Raw genomic sequence first — 20,854 nt, 5'->3', positions numbered from 1 at the left:
AATGGCGCGATTATTTGAGGTGAGGCAATTGTTACCAATGTTATGCTTGACGAAAAAATATAATATAAATGACTCAGTAATAATAACATTAAATGAAGTAACCTAAGAGCTGGGGGTTAACAGTTAAATTGGAAGAAAAGAAGAAGAAAAAACGACTGTACGTCGTACGTAATAATCCAAATGGATTTAAGATGGTGAATTAGAAAAAAGTAGAAATGTATAAAGAAAGTAATTGTGTTTCATATTTTATCTCCATTCTATTTATCATTTACTCTCAAAATTAACCTTATGTTATTTGAAGTGAAAGCAATTTGTGCTGCCCTGCATTGTAGAGGAAACTATCAGGCATTGAAGTAAAAGTATTATTTGCACAAATCAGGACAAGGTACAGTCAATCAGTCATCTTCACAAAGTAAATTCCAATGGGATGATCAGGACCCCAATACAAAGCTATTTATAAATGACATTAAATATTGATTTGGGTTTAAATGGTTTTATTAGGCTATGTGGGAAGAAAGAGAGTGTAGATTGATAGCCTACATGAAACTAGACATGAAAACATTTGACTGAGACAATGATAGCCTACAGTTTAGTCTCATTAATATTTGGCCAAAGAATGACACCATTAACCAGTCAAAAGTATTCAGCCCAAATATAACACTGTATAATCTTTTTATCCATATTTAAAAATCAATTTGAATGTTTAATGATCATAAAACAGTAATTTTTTCTTAAAACAAAGATTAGAGATTATAATGCAATTATGTAATATGTGGCTAAACATTAGCAAAACTAAAATGATTGAAGACAATGTGATTAAAAAGTAATCTTGACTGATGTTACATCAGTGGTATAGTATATGTATATGTACTGCATATGCAGACATTAGAACTAGAACTTTTGATTTATGACAGAATATTCATGTACATTTTTAATCATGAATATTCATGTACATTTTTAATCATTTTTAATCTATGATCAGTAGACATGCCATTAACTTCCTTAAAACCCTGCATCAGTCTAATAATAACTTCAGTATTGCAGAATTGCAGCAAGCTACTTTTGAACTTTCAGCATGCAATCATGAACCTGCTCAACAAAAACCCTGTTAATTCATATAAATAAAGATAAAACAATGCAACAAAAACTGTGCATTGCTAAGAATGGCAAAAACTCACTGTAACAAAACAATATTCCTTCTCTATCATATGTTTCATTGCAGATGTTTTAGATGCACTGAATAAGAGTTTCATCATTTCCCGACAAAAGAAAAAAAAAAAACAGAGTGGACACTTCTTCTGAAAAGAGCTAGAAAAAGTTACTTGTGCACTTTTGCATATTTTTTTAAGAGAAATAACAAAGGCAAAATATTTTTGTCAAGATACTTTACAAGAGTATTTCGGTCAAGAAAATGATTCTGAGAATAATACAAAAATTAAAAAAAAAAAAAAAAAAAAAACACCAAAAAGTATTTGGACATGTTTAGTCATACTCAAAAATGTCTGTATATCATTGCATTAGATGCAAAATATCAAAGCAAGTGAAAAGAGTCTTGTTAGAAATTGCACAGATTTGGTATAGAGAAATGACCTAAACAGATAAAAGTTCATATCTTCACAACATTGAGTGCATTTGCTGTGACTGGGTGGATCGTGACATTTGTGTTCCTTCTTCAGAGAAAGCCCTTTCAAAAACACGTCTTAGAGAAAGTTTAACTTTCTTCTTAAAATCCTGCCCCATGAAAACATACAGAATGGGGTTCAGGCAGCTGTTGATATACGCCAAAGAGATGGCCAATGGATCCACTGCCAAAGCCGTTAAAAGAATTGAATCCTCTCCGTACCATATTATTAAGTCCACCATGTGATACGGCAGCCAGCACAGAAAAAATGCCACAATAACAGCCAACATGATGCGAAACGCTCTGCCAGAGCGAAAATGACTGCTGCCTAACTTGTGTGCGATGATTCCATAGCATGATGTGATGCATATGAGAGGTATCAAAAAGCCAAACACAAATCTGATGATACTCAACAATCCCGATGTTGACGCATCTTCTTCATCAGCAAGTAACGTGCAATGTGTGGTGTTGAAATCCTCATCAATGAAAGTATGTCTTAATATCATAAAGGGCAAGCTGAGCACCAAAGCCAGAACCCAGGCCACTACACAGGACAGCCGTGCAAGAAACAAATTGCGATGATTTTGAGCCCAAACCGGTGTGATCACCTGGGTGACCCTATCTAGACTAATCAAGTTCAAGGTGAAAACACTGGCAAACATGTTAATAACTACAACAGAGGGGAGAATCTTGCACATGACGGATCCATACGGCCAGTGATGGTCAAGAAGGATCTCCGCCATACTGAACGGTATGGAAAGGCAACACAGGAGGTCAGCTGTCGCTAGATTGAGAAACCATATTGTATTAATGGTCCTCTTCATCTTCATTCCAGCAATATACACAACAAAGATGTTTCCAGGAACTCCGAGGAGAAACGTCAGGCTGTAGACAACCAAGAGAAATCACCCTCATAGAATTCCTCACCTCTGGAGACACTGAGTATGTCTCGCTGAAATCAAATCCACTTGAGTTCATGTCTTTATTGTAATAAGGACTCATTCATTTTGCTTGAGTTGATGTTGTCCAAAGTGCTCTGTTTATCCTGTAAATATCATGTATTTTTAGTCAAACATTTATTCATTAAGCAGATGCTTCTATCCAAAGTGACTTATAAATGAGGAAAATAAGACAATATTCAGAATTATTAAACAATTACATTTATATTTGATTAAATATGGTACTCAATATATTTAATACAAATCATATACTTATATGTAAGCTTATTTGCTCATTTAGATTAGAGTTTTACAAATCAGATATTACTGACTTACAAAACCGTACTCACCTCACCAGCTGCTCTGCACTTGCTAGCGATTCTTCACCCCTCTCACCACTTTAAGGCGGAACCACAGGAAATGGAAGGAAGTCCTAATGATTTTATGAAAAAAACTACAGAAGAACTCTTGGGATGATTGCATGAATACATTTCTTTTTTCAACAGACACTTTCATTTTCATTATTCTATCTAGAATGTTGTTCTTGTGGCACAAACTAAAGGAGTTCTGAGAAAACATTTGATGATAATACCATCTTTCTCATTCTTGGCTTCCTCTTTTAAAGAGTGGTAACAAAACCACAGAGAAGTTACAGCTGTGGATATCAACAACTTGTTATACTGCTAAAAGTAACATTATGACCAGCCATTATTTGCTGTAGAAAAGGCCCAAATAAACCAACTAGTTCAACAAGACAATATAATTAAACTCATACTATGTAAGGCAATAGAATCATAATGTAGAATTAATTTGCAAAACGATGGCTGAATAAAATCAGCATGACTGTTCGTGAGTAATGCATTTCTGACTACATGTGAATCAGGAAGAAATTTAGATACGTGTTTGCCTTACCAAATTGAATGAGTTGGTTTACATTAAATGACCCATGAATTTAAAATTTTGTGACTAAATGTAGATAAAGTTTTCTTTTTCATTAAAATCAATAATAAAAGAACAGAGCCTGTTGTGCCTAGGAGTTGTGCTGTCAGCACTACTCTTTCTGGGGCTTGGTGTGTAATTAAAAGGACTTACCCTAGCAGCCACGGCACCACTAGGGGAGCTGTGTTTGCTAGAGTTAGTCGAGCTAAATGGTGTGCGTTCAGCAGCTGGGAATTCATGGACCTCTGTGCCAATGTTTGGATTACTTGGTGCAGGCTTGATGTCGGTGACTTTTTTAATCAAGAGACTCGCTACTCCTGAGTAAATTCAGGTTTGTTTCTGAACCCAGGTGGGCCACAGCTGCATTCTCACTTGCTAGTGGCTGCTTGTAATGTGATTAAGTCATAATTTACAGCAGGGTCAACATTTTTATGAAAAATTAGTTAATTACACAACAACTCTTCCTCAAAGACCAGAAAGGAAAATGCTAATTAAAAGTACACTAAAAAATGCTGGGTTAAAAACAACCCAAGTTGGGTTGAAAATGGACAAACTCAGCGGGCGGGTTAAATGTTTGACCATCTTACTGGGTAGTTTTATTTAACTCAACTATTGTTTAAAAATGACTTTTTATTATTTTATTTATTTAGGAATTTCCAAACATTATTATTTTTAAATACTTTTATCCAAATCTCTTCTGCCATTTTCAAAACAAATAAAAATTCCTGTGATGTCACTGTGGGAAAAGAGATGACATGGTGAGAAAGCTACTTGTGTGAGGGATGAAATGTCTTGACTGACAGAGAAACTCATCCAGCTGACTAAGGGAATGTCTCAATCAGCTCCCTATAGTTCATTACTCAGGGCACTGATCACGGAGTCGGCCATTGTCTCAGTGGCAAAACCTTTCTAGTGGACTGAAACATTTGCTCCACAATGCTATAAGTGAAAACCAGGGAACACTGAAGCTTACTATGTTCCCTTAATGGATGTTCTGATGCAAGAAACATAAATTGCACGAGGCAACTCATACTAATAACAGTCTAATAACATGCGATAGATGTTTTGAAAAAGAAAACAGTTGTTTAATGATATTTCAGCATAAACTGTAGTGATGTTTCAGGATTGGGCACCCCTGGTGTACACGATAAACTGATTAACGACCTAGGAAGCTAATTGAAACGCACCCTATGGAAAAGTCACAGGTGATGCACATTAAAGTCCATGTCTGAAGGTAAGAGATACTGACCTCTGGTGGTGAGTGGATGGTACAGCAGCATGTGTTAGGCCCTATATTGAGGAGAAATTACAACGCATAATAGTGTGATTTGTACAAAGTGGTCAGAGAAAAATGTTATTTTTATATGCTAGGCAACAAAATTGTTTTATGTTAAGTTATACCAACAGTTTAGTGCTCATTCGTCGTAGTATAAACCTGCAAAGTTTCAAGTCTCGGTTTCAAAATCAAGTCCCCAAGTCTCTTAAAGGGATAGTTCACCCAGAAATGAAAATTCTGCAATCATTTACTCACCTCCAAGTTGTTCCAGACCTGTAAGAATTTCTTTCTTCAGCTGAACACAAAACAACATATTTAGAAGAATGTCAATTAACCAAACAATTGATTGGCCACATTGACTTCCATTGCTTGTTTTTTCCCATACTATGGAAGTCTGTTTGGTTATTCTTCAGAATATTTTCTTTTGTGTTCAGCAGAAGAAAGAAATTCTTACAGGTTTGAAACAACTTGAGGGTGAGTAAATGATGACAGAACTTACTTTTTTGGGTGAACTATCCCTTTAAGGTTGATTTTTGGATAGTTTTACGTTTGCAAAAGTTGACATATCCTGTAGTGTGAAATGCTAAACCCCATCTAAAACTATTTTAAACAGCTAATCCCTTTATAGCCTAAATATCATGCATTTATGAGCTCATATTGAGAGACTGAGATATTAGTACACTGCAGGACGACTTTTAAAATGGTTTTTAAAATGGTGAATTTATTATCGCAGGTCCTGAGATAGCCTACTTTCCATATAGGCTACGTTCATAAAAACCTATAATCTTGATGTTGATTAGAAAAAAAGGCCATTATGAATCTAGTGGTCTTTTACTTGAGAGTGCGGTGAGATTATGCATTAAAAAAGAGGAACGTGTTTATTATCACTGACAACAGCTTCTTTTGAGAAATAGTCAGCAAAAATCCTAAAAGTGATCGCTTATTTTAGCTTGTTCTCTAAAAGTCTAGAACGAAAACGACTTACCCAGGGGCGGATCTAGAAAATTATTTATAGGGTGGCAAAAGGGTGGCATGAGGTGTATGAGGGGTGGCAACACCAAAGCAAGCGCCCATGCATAGTTTTTGGAGATTTATGGCCTGACATACACAATTGTGTTCACAAACATTGCATTACCAAAATAAATAACAAGATTTCAATATCCATCAAGGCACCAAGTAAAGGCACTATATGAAAAACATAAACAGATTTAAAGTGAGTCTGAGCTTGTATCACTAAAGGAGATGCGCAGTTTTATTAATATTACACAGGTTACTTCGACGGCATAAATCACGTTTTAGTGCAAGTTAAACAACAACAAAAACTTGTTTTTTGCAAGCAATTTTTGAGTTTCTGTTATTAACAGAGGTGGGAATGTCTGTGTGTGTTCACCCAGAACACCCTATCAACTACATACTCTAGCAACACCCCAGCAATTGCAGCAAGAGCCTAGCAACCACCCAGAATCTCCTAGCAACTACCTAGCAACACTTTAGCAATCACCCAGAACATCTATATTCTGGCCTAACTGACCAAACTATTTATGTTTTTTAAACAAGACTTTAAGTTGGCTTTATGACAAGCCAGCATAAATTTGTCTTTTAAACTTTTAATCTACTTTTAATCTTGAAACAATTCAACATTTTCTCACAACTATAAACACAATCTCAAAACTATGCACCAACTTGTACAAACCTCAAATTTCCAGGTCAAAATAAAATGTTTTAGTCAAAAACTTATTCTTGTCTGACAAAATCAAACTTTGGCCTCAGATGACACACAAAACTTAACAAATACACAGACTACTGCACTGCCCAGTGAACACTAGTGAGATCAATTCATGTAACACTGTAACAAAAATACCACTTACTGGGATTCAGGAATTATTTTGCAGCTCACTGTCTACTACACTATACAAAGATACATTTACAGCATATGCAATGATTTTTCTTTCTTTTTTTTTCATTTTACTATTGTAAAGTGATCTGGCAGTAGATATGTATGAACTTGGTATGCACCACAATACAGTATACTGTCAATTACAGTAAAACTAAATTCAGCATCCTCTGCACATTTGGCCAAATTTTATTACAGTATATAAGGTACTATAGCAATGTATTGGTCTTCTGACACAAGACAGTCATTTCTCAGTTCTGCAAATTACAGTATAACAAATGGCTACAGAGAAAAGTTGACAATCACAAGTTTGAGGGTGTACAACGTGCTACAGTTTACTGTAGGCTACATAGTGAAATTTCCCTGATCTAAAGTACTGGTACTGTGTAAGTTTAAAACCCGTGTAAATTATTCAATCAGCTCCCTCTCAGATTTTGACTGATGTTTGATCAGTTTTGCTACCTAATGTAGTCATTGTTAAACGTTTTGAGAAATGTGTCTTTGTTTTGAGAACTGAACGAATGGTTTGGGAAACTGGGGCAACTGAATCACTTATAATGTGTTAGCAATCGAGAAAAGCTAAAATACATTTAGATTCTTACCTAACTAGTTTCTGTGATCGAGGTCTTCTTGCTGATTTCATGTTACCGTTTCGTCGGATGGCAAAAAGACCTTTATCCTTGATGAAACTGGAGCGGGCGGTCGGTGAATCAGCTCGCAAAAAATTACGAAAATTCGAGGACTTCTGAGTTAGCCGAGAAACAGTAATTTTCCGATTCACGAACGAATGGAAAACAATTCGTAAGTGAACTTGTCTGCGCTGTGTTTTGACTCCCAAAGAACCGGTTCATAAGAGTCATTTGTTAATGAAGCTGACTACATTGAGCGCGCTGCGTGCGCGTGCAACCGTCATGCAGCGTATTGAAAGATGTGTTTTCTTGACATTATTTTGCAATACGCTGTCTTTTTTATGTCATCACATTGAAGCGCCGCTGCTGAAAAGCAGTAGTACTTGAAACACTGCTAACATTTATTTTATTCTCTGATAATTTGGGGGGTGGCAGATGGGGTGGCAAAGCTTTTTCTTAGGGTGGCAGTTGCCACCCCGTGCCACCCCGGTAGATTCGCCCATTTGGTGAAATTCACGGTCTGAATACAAAAATCGCATGATTCATGAGGAGTTTTATTTATTTACAGTGATAGTAGCGGATGTCCAGTCTCATAATAAAGTTAGTTAATCAACGTATGACCCGTTTCCCCCCACTTTTGAGCATTTACTAGTAATTTCAACACTGTCCCTTACGAAAAATAGCCATGGTTCTTGTAGTTATTTCATGGTAACCACGAATAACCGTGTTTTTGCTACAGAAACCATAGTGGTCAATACGCCAAAAAAAAATCATGGTTTTACTATGAGAAAACCATGGTTAATTTTCGTAAGGGCTGTCAAAAGTCTATCAAGAGTTTTAGCATAAGTGCCTCACTCGGAAATTCGCGCCCTTCCCTGCCGTGACAACAGCGCGCGGCCAAAATAAGAGCAGGGAATGGCGCGATTATTTATGGTGAGGCAATTGTTACCAATGTTATGCTTGACGAAAAAATATATAAATGACTCCGTAATAATAACATTAAATTAAGTAACATAAGAGCTGGGGGTTAACTACAGTTAAATTGGAAGAAAAGAAGAAAAAAACAACTGTACGTCGACAACGTAAAACTGCTAGCGCAGCAGGTAATAATCCAAATGGATTTAAGATGGTGAATTAGAGAAAAAAAGTAATGTATAAAGAAAGTAATTGTGTTACATATTTAATCTCCATTCTATTTATCATTTACTCTCAAAATGAACCTTATGTTATTTGAAGTGAAACCAATTTGTGCTGCCCTGCATTGTAGAGGAAACTATCAGGCATTGAAGTAAAAGTATTATTTGCACAAATCAGGACAAGGTACAGTCAATCAGTCATCTTCACAAAGTAAATTCCAATGGGATGATCAGGACCCTAATACAAAGCTATTTACAAATGACATTAAATATTGATTTGGGTTTAAATGGTTTTATTAGGCTATGTGGGAAGAAAGAGAGTGTCGATTGATAGCCTACATGAAACTAGACATGAAAACATTTGACAGACAATGATAGCCTACAGTTTAGTCTTATTAATATTTGGCCAAAGAATGACACCATTAACAGTCAAAAGTATTCAGCCCAAATATAACACTGTATAATGTTTTTGTCCAAATTAAAAATCAATTTGAATGTTTAATGATCATAAAACAGTAACTGATCTTAAAACAGACTGTATACTTAATATATTTTAGAGATTATAATGCAATTATGTGATATGTGGCTAAACATTAGCAAAACTAAAATGATTGAAGACAATGTGATTAAAAAGTATCTTGACTGATGTTACATCAATGTATAGCATATCACAGAATATTCATGTACATTTTTAATCATGACAAGTGTGCAGCTGTATCAGTTAACATGAAGTTAACATCTGATCAGCAGACATGCCATCAACTTCCTTAAAACCCTGCATCAGTCTAATAATAACTTCAGTATTGCAGATCGCAAGCTACTTTTGAACTTTCAGCATGCAATCGTGAACCTGCTCAACAAAAACCCTGTTAATTCATATAAATAAAGATAAAACAATGCAACAAAAACTGAGCATTGCTAAGAATGGCAAAATCTCACTGTAACAAAACAATATTCCTTCTCTATCATATCTGTTTCATTGCAGATGTTTTAGATGCACTGAATAAGAGTTTCATAATTTCCTGACAAAAGAAAAAAAAAACAGAGTGGACACTTCTTCTGAAAAGAGCTAGAAAAAGTTATTTGTGCTCATTTGCATATTGTTTAATTTTTTTTAAGAGAAATAACAAAGGCAAAATATTTTTGTCAAGATACTTTACAAGAGTATTTTTGTCAAGAAAATGATTCTGAAAATACAAAAATCAAAAAAAGACACCAAAAAGTATTTGGACATGTTTAGTCGCACTCAAAAATGTCTGTATGTCATTGCATTAGATGCAAAATAACAAAGCAAGTGAAAAGAGTCTTGTTTGAAATTGCACAGATTTGGTATAGAGAAATGACCTAAACAGATAAAACTCTGAGTTCATATCTTCACTACACTGAGTGCATTTGCTGTGACTGGGTGGATCGTGACATTTGTGTTCCTTCTTCAGAGAAAGCCCTTTCAAAAACACGTCTTAGAGAAAGTTTAACTTTGTTCTTAAAATCCTGCCCCATGAAAACATACAGAATGGGGTTCAGGCAGCTGTTGATATACGCCAAAGAGATGGCCAATGGATCCACTGCCGAAAAAAACCTTGATTCATCTCCGTACCATATTATTAAGTCCACCATGTGATACGGCAACCAGCACAGAAAAAATGCCACAATAACAGCCAACATGATGCGAAACGCTCTGCCAGAGTGAAAATGACTGCTGCCTAACTTGCGTGCGATGATTCCATAGCATGATGTGATGCATATGAGAGGTATCAAAAAGCCAAACACAAATCTGATGATACTCAACAATCCAGATGTTGACGCAGTCTTCTTCATCAGCAATGTAACGTGCAATGTGTGGTGTTGAAATCCTCATCAATGAAAGTATGTCTTAATATCATAAAGGGCAAGCTGAGCACCAAAGCCAGAACCCAGGCCACTACACAGGACAGCCGTGCAAGAAACAAGTTGCGATGATTTTGAGCCCAAACCGGTGTGATCACCTGGGTGAACCTATCTAGACTAATCAAGTTCAAGGTGAAAACACTGGCAAACATGTTAATAACTATAACAGAGGGGAGAATCTTGCACATGACGGATCCATACGGCCAGTGACGGTCAAGAAGGATCTCAGCCATACTGAACGGTACGGAAAGGCAGCACAGGAGGTCAGCTGTCGCTAGATTGAGAAACCATATTGTATTAACGGTCCTCTTCATCTTCATTCCAGCAATGTACACAACAAAGATGTTTCCAGGAACTCCAAGGAGAAACGTCAGGCTGAAGACGACCAAGAGAAATCACCCTCATAGAACTTCCATCACCTCTGGAGACACTGTGTTTGTCTCACTTTCAGGAAAACATTCCAGACAATCATATCCACTTGAGTTCATGTCGTAATTGTAATAAGACTCATTCATTTTGCTTGAGTTGATGTTGTCCAAAGGTGCTCTGTTTATCCTGTAAATATCACGCATTATCAGTCAAACATTTTTTTTTTTTTTAGCAGATGCTTTTATCCAAAGTGACTTATAAATGAGGAAAATAAGACATTTGACTTTGAGGCAACAATATTCAGTATTATTAAACAATAATGTTTATATTTTATTAAATATAGTACTCAATATATTTAATACAAATCACATACTTATATGTAAGCTTATTTGCTCATTTAGATTAGAGTTTTACAGATCAGATATTACTGAATACAAAACCGTACTCACCTCACCAGCTGCTCTGCACTTGCTAGCGATTCTTCACCCCTCTCACCACTTTAAGGCGGAACCACAGGAAATGGAAGGAAGTCCTAATGATTTGATGAAAAAACTACAGAAGAACTCTTGGGGTGATTGCATGAATAAATTTTTTCAACAGACATTTTCATTTTCATTATTCTATCTAGAATGTTGTTCTTGTGGCACAAACTAAAGGAGTTCTGAGAAAATCTTTGATGATAATACTATCTTTCACATTCTTGGTTTCCTCTTTTAAAGAGTGGTAACAAAACCACAGAGAAGCACAGAGAAGTTACAGCTGTGGATATCAATAACTTGTTATACTGCTAAAAGTAATATTATGACCAGCCATTATTTGCTGTCGAAATGGCTGTAACCACCAGACATCCCCAAATGAACAAACTAGTTCAACAAGACAATATAATTAAACTCATACTATATAAGGCAATAGGATCATAATGTGGAATTCATTTGCAAAATGATGGCTGATTATAATCAGCATGACTGTTCGTGAGTAATGCATTCCTAAGAGCTGACTACATGTGAAGCAGGAAGAATTTTAGATACGTGTTTACCTTACCAAATTGCATGAGTTGGTTTACATTAAATGATCCATGAATTTAAAATTTTGTGACTAAATTTAGATAAAGTCCCCCCCCCCCCCCCCACTTTAAACTGGGTACAAAGACACTTTGTCTCCGTGGATAACAAACAATCAAGCCATATAGTCACAAAAATGATACAGTTTATCGTGTAGATTTAATATTTTTTATTGGAAATATTTTGTAAACATTGATTTGCCCACTTTATTGCATGAGAAAAATTAAAATAAAAAAAAATAAAATAAAATGTGATTATTTACACCATGGTTTTGGCAAAACAGTTGAACCTAATTATGTGCTTAATTACTAAATAAAAGAGAAAGCAAATGAGCTTTTAAAAAGGTACCAACACCAAAACCTACAGGAATAATTTAATTTTCAAACATTACTTCAGTCTTTCCAACTCTATAGTTTCATTGAAAAGACACCCGCCTCATCTGGCAACAACTATACACAAACAGCAGAGCAATGGAACTGTTTTTTCATATAATCTATGTCAACCGTCAACATCATCATTCAACAGTTTTGAGGGTTATTTCTTGCTGTCAAAAGCGCACACACAAAAGTGTAAAATGTTACACTACAGCTATCAGTACAGGTCATATGTCCACAGAAATGTTTATCTTTATAGGAAATACTATACCACTGAATCGGTTCATGCAAGGAGAAAATCCATTATGTAACGTACAATATGCAACAGTAAGAATGAGTTTAACATTTGAATTAATACAGGTTTACAGCTTGTTTGTTTTCAAATGCATTAGTATTGAATTCCACCAGAAGTCTAACAGCATTCTAAATATTCCACCATTAGCCGTAATTCATGTCAATTCAAGCTAAATACAGGATCCTGATGTGTGGTTAAATTAAATATATACATAATCAAATCTGTACAGTACAAATTGTCAAACATGTCTCTCTACTGCTGTCCTGTCCTGTTTCTATGGATTTGAAACCAACTTTAGCTTAAAAAGCAATCAGCCAGCAAGAATAAGTTGCCTAATGCAGGGTGCAACAACAAGTTCTAAGAAAGTGTCCTTTTGTCTTTTGTCACAAAAACACAAAGCAAATCATAAACAAGGCCAGAGTCTGCAATAAGTGTTTTCTGGCTGTCATAATAAAGATCTATGAGTAAGTCCAAACTTACACAGAGGTGACAATGTAAGACCCGCTTTCAGTCGTGTCTCCTTTAGTGTCTCTTTTTTTTGCATTGCTTGTAATTGGTGTTGGGATCTGAGAAGGCCTAGGAGTTGTGCTGTCAGCACTACTCTTTCTGGGGCTTGGTGTGTAATTAAAAGGACTTACCCTAGCAGCCACGGCACCACTAGGGGAGCTGTGTTTGCTAGAGTTAGTCGAGCTAAATGGTGTGCGTTCAGCAACTGGGAATTCATGGACCTCTGTGCCAATGTTTGGATTACTTGGTGCAGGCTTGATGTCGGTGACTTTTTTATCAAGAGACTCGCTACTCCTGAGTAAATTCAGATTTGTTTCTGAACCCAGGTGGGCCACAGCTGCATTCTCACTTGCTAGTGGCTGTTTTGAATGTGATTCACTTGAGTCCCTGTCACAAGGAAGCCCTTTACTTGATTGACTGTCAATAACAGGAGGTGTGTTAGCTGTGGGTGATTTACTAGACCTTGGATTGTTTATGGGACAGTCTTCAATTCTCACCCAGACATCTTCTGTCTTGGACATAGCAGCACCCATTGAATGAGCAGCATCACCAGTTGAATCTGGTAAGTCTAATGTCATAGAAGGTGCATATGAGGTTTCACTCTCTTTCATTTTCCTCCATGTTCCTTTGCGTTCCAGGCCCCCCTCTTTACCCGATTTTTGAGGTGGATTAGCAGGTTGCCGCTCATCCTCACTTCTCCCCTTTTCACTCGACTCAGATGAAGCAGAGAGAATAGAAGAGCTGCTGCCGGTTCTTTTCCAAGTGCCTACTCTTGGGAGAGAAGATGAATGTTTGCTGTGCTCCCTTTTCCATGTCCCCGTCCTGTTGATTGGGAGCCTGGAAGGACTTTCTGAATGAGATCGGGAAATGTCATGCCTACGGAGTGACTTGCTATCACCATTCTCTGCAGAGTTCTGTCCATGAGGGGATTTTCTCCAACCACTTCCCTGGTAAGGTAGAGTAAGTGACATATCTGGTAAGGATGGACTAGATACTGGAGTCTGTGACTGGCTTGGAGATGAAGGAGACAAGGACTCAAAAGATGCAGACTCCTCTAATTTCCTTTTTAGTGTTGGACTAGGGGCTTCTTTGATAAATGTTGACTGCCGAACAAGTCCAGGCTTCTCGGACCGATCAGACTCACTCCCACTTGACTTTGTGGACGACATTCTGGACAACTCTGCCTTCTTTGAAGTGCTTGTGCTTCCACACTGGTTTAAACTTTTTGAGGCAGATTCACTTCTAGGAATTCCACTGGTACTTCTCGGCAAACCACTCTGCTTCGTTGGCGTTTGCAGGCCCAGTTGCCTCCCTGGAGAAGTGTAAGCCATGCGTCCAGATCCCGAAGATTTTGTTGAAGCAGCACTGGGGGAAGCAGTGCGAGGCAGTTGAGATAATTTGTTAGATGGGCTCAAACCGTTCCTACCAGGTGAAACTGAGGCACGGCCAGGAGACTGCATGGGCCTTGTTAGAGACTGCTGAACTGGTCTGGAAGGTGTAGAGTCTCTAGACCCAGATCGAGAGGAAGCTTTACTTGACCCTCCTTGAGAGGATGGTGGGTCCCTGGCAGGGCTAGGCTCAGAATTTGCTGAGACTTTCATGGTTCTTGGAGAGTTTCCAGGACCAGGTGCTTGGGATGGTGGTTTTGACATTTGGCCACGTGGAGGGGGTTTTTTGGGTACTGGACTGGTGCTAGGAGAGCTGCTCCTCACACCAGGAACATGAATCATTGTCCTCCCTCTGGAGATCACTGGAGCTTGTGCTTGTCTGTGCTGAGACGACATGCTTTCTAGACTGGGTCGGGGCTTTCCTGTGATTAGACTTTTATACACTTTCTTTCCTCCTTTCAGACCCTTAGCAGATTCTTCCTCTTTCTTTTTGGCCTCTAAAGTGCTTTTCTCACCAGGTTTTAGTATCCTTGGCCCTTTATTTGTAGCAGGCTTATTGTCATCTTGATTTAAAGGTAGATGGAAAGGTGATCCAATGGAGATGCCCGATTTGAGAGAGAGAATAGAGTCTGAATCAGAAGAACCTTGTCTAGAGAGACTCGCTGCAGCCTGATGTAAACTGCTAACTATAGAATTGGCACCCTCTTGAATGGCTTTCCAATCAAATGATTCAGAGTCTGGTGATAAGGCTTGCTCTGAAATAGGGCTATGCGTGTCTGTGAGATCTAATATAAGATCTGGTTCCTCTGCTAAAATACCATCTGCCAATATGCTCTTTTCTTCCGTAACCCCTTGATCCTCAGCCTTACTTCTTGGTGGCTGTTTCTTTTTCTTTGGCATAGCAGAGCTGATGCATTCTTGGAGAAGGTCATCTTCAGAATCGATACTAAGAGAGCTAAGGGAACTATTTCTAGAGAAGCACACAGGGGTGTCCTCCACGTGAAAGGCCTTTGGCGCATAACCAGAGGCTTGCGGCCTTGGTACTTCCATCTGAGTTGCATCATCTTTGAGCGAGCAATCTTTGTTGTTGTTTTCTTGGTCAATGTCACTTAGTGAGCTAAGTGATGAGTTTCTTGAGAAACATACAGGTGTGTCTTCAATGGAAAACTTTTGCTTCTCGTCGCACACTGCAACTGTATTTTCTTTGGGTGCTTGTGGAAAACTTACTGGTTTTTGAATGGGTTTTGTTGAAGCTGTCTGAAATGCTGATACCCTGTTGGTGTTTACTGGCTGTTCTGCACTGCACTTCAAAGGGGGGAATTTTCTTTGCTCTTTATCTTTTCGTAGCTCAGCTTTTTCCTTAGACAAGTCAAGATCGTCATCCTCAAAATCAAGTGAACTCAGTGAATCATTGCGAGAGAAGCAATAAGGTGTGCCCTCAATTGGTGTGTAATGATGCGGAGAATCAAAGGCAAACCCAGGACGTGTTCTCTCCTCAGCATTAGCAGGCTTATCGGCAAACTCTCTTGGGACTACTTTGGCCTCTTGCTTTTTGGTTTCTTTGTTTTTATCTGGATATGATGCTGCTTCTGACAAATTATTAGGAGCCTCTGGCCGTTTGAGCATCCTTGCTCTGTACTCACTGCTTTGTGGCATAGGTTTTACAGGAGAAGTTGGCTTTTTCTTTTCCAGGTCCTGCTGAACTAGATTGCCAGTGGCAGTGGATGGATGCTGAACCTGATCAGGCATCTTCTGCACTCTAAATGGCTTGTGAATTTTGCCTTTGGGCATTGCTGAATTGATACACTCTGCAAGAATATCATCCCCTTCATTCTCAGCCAAAGCAGACCGCATGGGAGGTGATAAACCTGTATCTTTAGCTTCTGCACTTTTCCCTTCTGGCAGAGTGTCTCGTCTTTGACCAGATGCTTCCGCATGGGGAGCTGAACTTTCAATACCAGCCAATTCATTAGGGGGTGAATCAATTGTGAGGTCACTGAGAGATGTTGCTGTGGAAAAGTTAATGGGTGTTCCCTCAACACAGTATACCCGGGGCATGTCCTCACCATGTGTTAGGGTTACATGTTTCTGCTGTTGTCCTCTGTTTTGTGGTGGCAACAATTTATATACAGGGAGCTGACTTGGTTTGCGAGCCACAGGTGGGGGTATTCTTGAGGTGCTTGAGGGTGATTGTTTTTTCGGTTTTCTTGATGATTTTGTTGGCATTGCTGAGTTAATACAAGCCTCTAGAATCTCTATATCATCATCATCATCTGAGTCATCTAAGATGTCTTTTCCAGTTTCAGATGTTGATGGTGCTTTCTCTTGAACTTTAGGCTCTTGGATGTCTTCTTTCTCAAGCTCTGCCTCATTACTATGGTCATCCTCATGAACTGGGGGCATTATCTTAAGCTCAACATCTTTCTGAATAAAGGGTTCATCTAAACTTAACGCACTAAGACTCGAAGCACAAGAGAAACCATCTGGAGTGCTTTCTGTTGCAAAATGTAAAAGAGTATCGTTATCTGGTAAAACCTGCACTTTCTGTACAGCAGCACTTACAACTGCATGTCTTGGAACCAAATCACGTTTTTCTGAGTGGGGTGGCACAGTAACTTTTTGTTTTACTGATGTGGATCGTGGTGGTGGAGGTGGTGGTGTCTTGCTGCGACTTGGAGGCATTGTTTGTCCAGGGCTATCAGGCAGATCACTCGGACTGATGATCCCACTGACCATCCCACTGCATGGCTCACTCTGTACAGAACTTGCAATGGAATGACTCTCAAAACTGTCGAGGGAGCTGACAGACGTGCATCTGCTGAACATGAGTGGAGTCTCTTGCACATAATGTTCAGGGGGACTTTTGGGTGTCTGGGCACCACTTTTGGATGGCGATTTAGCACCTGATGAAAATTCCACTGTTTTGTGATGCCTGGAACCATCTCCATGTCCCAAGTGATTTCGTGGAGGCTTGATGCGATTATAATGGACTGATGATTGGCTCTCAGTTGCGCGTTGGTCAGGTGCAGTGTTACTAGTGGATTCTTTTTCTGATATAGGTAGAGTTGGGTAGTTGTTGGCCGAGTTGACATTTCGCTTGCAGCTCTCCATTTCATCTTCTTCTGAAGACAATGACGATAAAGAGCTACCACGTGAGAAACAAATGGGTGTGTCCTCCACACAATACGTCTGTATTGTTTCTTGATTTATTGTGGGAGCCTTGCATGTTTGGCTCTTCTGAACTGCTCTTGTTGGTCCTGATCTGCTTTGAGCAGAGAAAGGGTGGAGTTGCTTTTGCCTACCCTGATTCTTTAAAGATGCCACAGAGGAGGAACTATCTTGGCTTAAATGGTCTTTGACAGAACTTTGGGTAGAAGATGGCTTTGAATGACTAAACATGGCCTTCTTGGAAGAAGCTTCAGAGTACTTCAAACTGTAATCAATAGGCTGTTCTACATGATGATCCTCATTGTATTTCATGCTGTAGTTGGGAGTTTGCTCATCAAGCTGCTCTTCCTCTGAATAGCGCTCGCTGTAGTTTGTGGGTTTGTCATCAGCATAATCGTCAACAGTGCAGATGGTTTGTGAGATTTTTTTGTTAAGTCCATGGCTTGACCCACTGTTAATTTGTTCAGTTGAGCCCCTTGATCTAAATCCAGGCAGGTCCTGTTGAACGAACCTGGGCTGGTACTTTTTTAGCTTATCTTCTCCTTCACTGTTGCTATCAGTGTACATGGGGTATCCTGGGCTTTGTGATCTTGATGGTTTCTGATCTGGACGTTTCATTTCATCATCAAGGAGCTTAGGCCTTGCCCACCTTTCATTCTGGCTTGGGCTTTGTCGACCAGAGTTTAGCTGTTCATCAGAATACTTCAAACTGTAGTTAATAGGTGTGTCAAGATCTCCATTGTCATCTTCCATGTGATTTGCATTGTGTATCTTATGGGCAAGGTCCGCAGGATATTTTCTGTAGACACAGCATTTTCCTTCATCATCTTCTGAATAGGAATCCACTGAGGGCTTCATTTGACCTCTCTTTCCATAGCCATCAGTGCTGTTGACACTATTCAGACTGTCATTAGAAGCTGTGGACTCCAGTTTGGGCAGTGGACACCGTCTGCCTGATGGGTCAGTTTTGCTGTAGTTGTACATGTTTTGGTGACCATGAACAGCGGTTTGACGCCGGATCATGTCGTCTTGCACTATATGAGAGTCTTGTGTGGATCCTGAGGTTCTATCATCCATACTTAAGTGCATGCTCTGCACTTCCTCCATACTCACTGCAATTTGAGCTGCAGTCGTGGGAATCTGCACCATTCTCTTGGCAGCCTCGGGATCTGGATGGAATCCCCTTCGCTCTCGATCTAGACTTCTGTCCCTTTCGGCTCGAACACTTTCTGCATTTCCTCTGTTGTCTCGAGAAGATGGGCTTGAGAGCACAGGGGTGTTCATATAAGGTGAGCGAACACCAACTCCATTGGGGTTATAGCCATCCGATCGACAGACACCATCATAATCGCCATAAACATTATTCTTATGTCTTGGTTTGACCCTATGGGAGGCTTTCGGGCTCAAGTTGTCAATGTTATCAAAGGTTTCAGATAATTGCTGTGCATCTAGTTCTTCAATTAGTGCTTTCTGTTTTCTTACGTGCAGGGACGGCAAACTGGATCCGGGAGACATTATGTTGGCATCCTTATACTTGGCAGGCCGATTTGCCATAAGGTTTCTCAAAGCAGCTGCACTTCCCATAGCTATCATCTTGTGCTTGGAAGTGAATGAGGTTCTTCAGCATGCTAACTGCACCCATATCCCATAATGCCTCCTGATCTTTTGCATTCCGGGCTGAGAGGTTCCACAGTGTTCCACAGGCATTGCTCACTATTGTCAGGCTGTGTGATTTAAGGTGCTGAAGAAGAGTCTGAAGACAGCTGTTTTCCCTTAATATTTGCCTGAAATAAACAAAAAACAGAAAATGGTTTGCTCCCATATGAACAAATTAAACATCTGTGAGCATATGCAGCTTTTATATAGCATACTCTACCTGTGCTCCTCATTTGTGGCGATGAGGCTCGACACATTTCTCAGGATGCCACCACCACTTTCTATGATGGCAAGGGTGTTGGTTTGGCTTCTGTATGTTAGAGTGCTCACTAAAAATGCCAAAGCTCCAGGAACATTACAAATATCAGCTTTGTTTTCAGTGCAATGTGCTGATAAGTTCCAAAGGGCACTGAGGACACTTTTTAATGTGGATTCCTGTAGGGATAAAAAGAAACACGATTTATTAATGATTTAATGGCTCGTTTGCCATTCTAATTACAGAATTTAATCAAAGAGCTTCAGAGATACCTCACCTTCTGAACCTCTAAGGCACACTCCATCAGGGCCCTAACACTGCCGACTTCTCGCAAAATCTTCTTACTGTTTACATCAGCTCGCCATGAGAGGTTTCTCAAAACACTGGCAATTACCTAAAGCAGTACATAGTCTCTTAGTACAAATTAGAAATACTGCCTTGGAAATTGAAATAAAATAGATTTAAGCTGAAGTACTAAAATGACAAACTAAAATTGAAATAAAAATAAAGCTGCATATAAATATTTCACAAAAAAGTAATAAAAATGACTAAAGCTCAAACTAAAATGAATGAAACTGATAATATAAAAATAAAAGCTAATTCAAAATACTAATAAATACTGTAATAGTATATGAATTATACTAAAATAACACTGATAATACAATTTGATTACAGCAAGATGTATACAAATGCATTTGTATATCATCATTTTATCATTATGTTCACTTAAAATAAAATAAAAAAATTCAATTAATCCACATAATTAATGAAACTAAAAATAATGATACCACACAGATGTCAATTAACCGTCAATTACCCATAAGGGTGCTCTGATCAGGATTTTTGGGGCCGATCACTGTAATAATAATAATAATAACTTTACTTTATATAGCGGACCCTATAATGGGTCCATTTGAAGCACACCGCTGTGAGGGAAAGAAATGCACTAAAATCGCACAGTCCTAGTTTCTACAGCAATGTCTCTGCAATGACTTTGCAAATTTATTGTCCTTTTCAGACACCTGGTAGAACTGCCAGACCGTTGAATGTTGTGAAGCTATTTTAGCTGCACATAAAAAAAAAAAAAAAAAACTGTCTCACAAGTTTTGCATCATCTCATCAGCCTCTATAGAGACCACTGATCACTGATATTTAAAACAATTACAGGCCGATAACGACCGGCACCCGAATGATCGGAGCACCTTTAATTACCCGAAGCAGTACAAAGTCTCTTAGTACAATAAATTGTCATTAATGCCATGCATCATAAAATGACTATGATACTTTTTTTTTGTCTTTTTTGGAATAATTTAAACATGCAACGCATACAAAATATGACATGTATTTCCAAAGAGTTATATACCTGTTGTAGGTCCTCGCTCTCTGACTTTAGCTGAGCTACCATGGCCCTCATACAACCTTTCATTGAGCAAAGTGTAGCCTGTAGACAAAACAAGAAA

At 38.6% G+C, this 20,854-nt stretch overlaps 2 protein-coding genes and 1 pseudogene across 2 annotated transcripts in view; all 3 read right to left on the bottom strand.

The window, feature by feature from the left end:
* Positions 1–477: 477 nt before the first annotated feature.
* On the bottom strand, positions 478–3,571 carry LOC125262458 (annotated as a pseudogene).
* Positions 3,572–8,709: 5,138 nt separating this feature from the next.
* Positions 8,710–10,709, bottom strand: LOC125262706 (C3a anaphylatoxin chemotactic receptor-like; the record flags this gene model as incomplete). Its single annotated transcript, XM_048181521.1, is given in 2 exon segments — positions 8,710–10,254; positions 10,257–10,709. Coding segments are annotated over 2 exon segments (897 nt in total), but the record flags the coding sequence as incomplete, so codon positions are not given.
* Positions 10,710–11,901: 1,192 nt separating this feature from the next.
* Positions 11,902–20,854, bottom strand: part of apc (APC regulator of WNT signaling pathway) — a 45,533-nt gene continuing 36,580 nt past the window's right edge. Inside the window, 5 exon segments of the mRNA XM_048181241.1 lie at positions 11,902–19,087; positions 19,089–19,266; positions 19,359–19,573; positions 19,672–19,788; positions 20,758–20,835. Of these exon segments, the coding sequence (XP_048037198.1) occupies positions 12,896–19,087; positions 19,089–19,266; positions 19,359–19,573; positions 19,672–19,788; positions 20,758–20,835 (6,780 nt within the window). The 3' untranslated portion in view covers positions 11,902–12,895.

Source organism: Megalobrama amblycephala, linkage group LG2 (assembly GCF_018812025.1).
Source record: "Megalobrama amblycephala isolate DHTTF-2021 linkage group LG2, ASM1881202v1, whole genome shotgun sequence".
In the NCBI taxonomy this organism is placed as follows: domain Eukaryota; kingdom Metazoa; phylum Chordata; class Actinopteri; order Cypriniformes; family Xenocyprididae; genus Megalobrama; species Megalobrama amblycephala.
The sequence above is the reverse complement of the archived record's forward strand: the minus strand, read 5'-3'. Positions and strand labels throughout refer to the sequence as shown.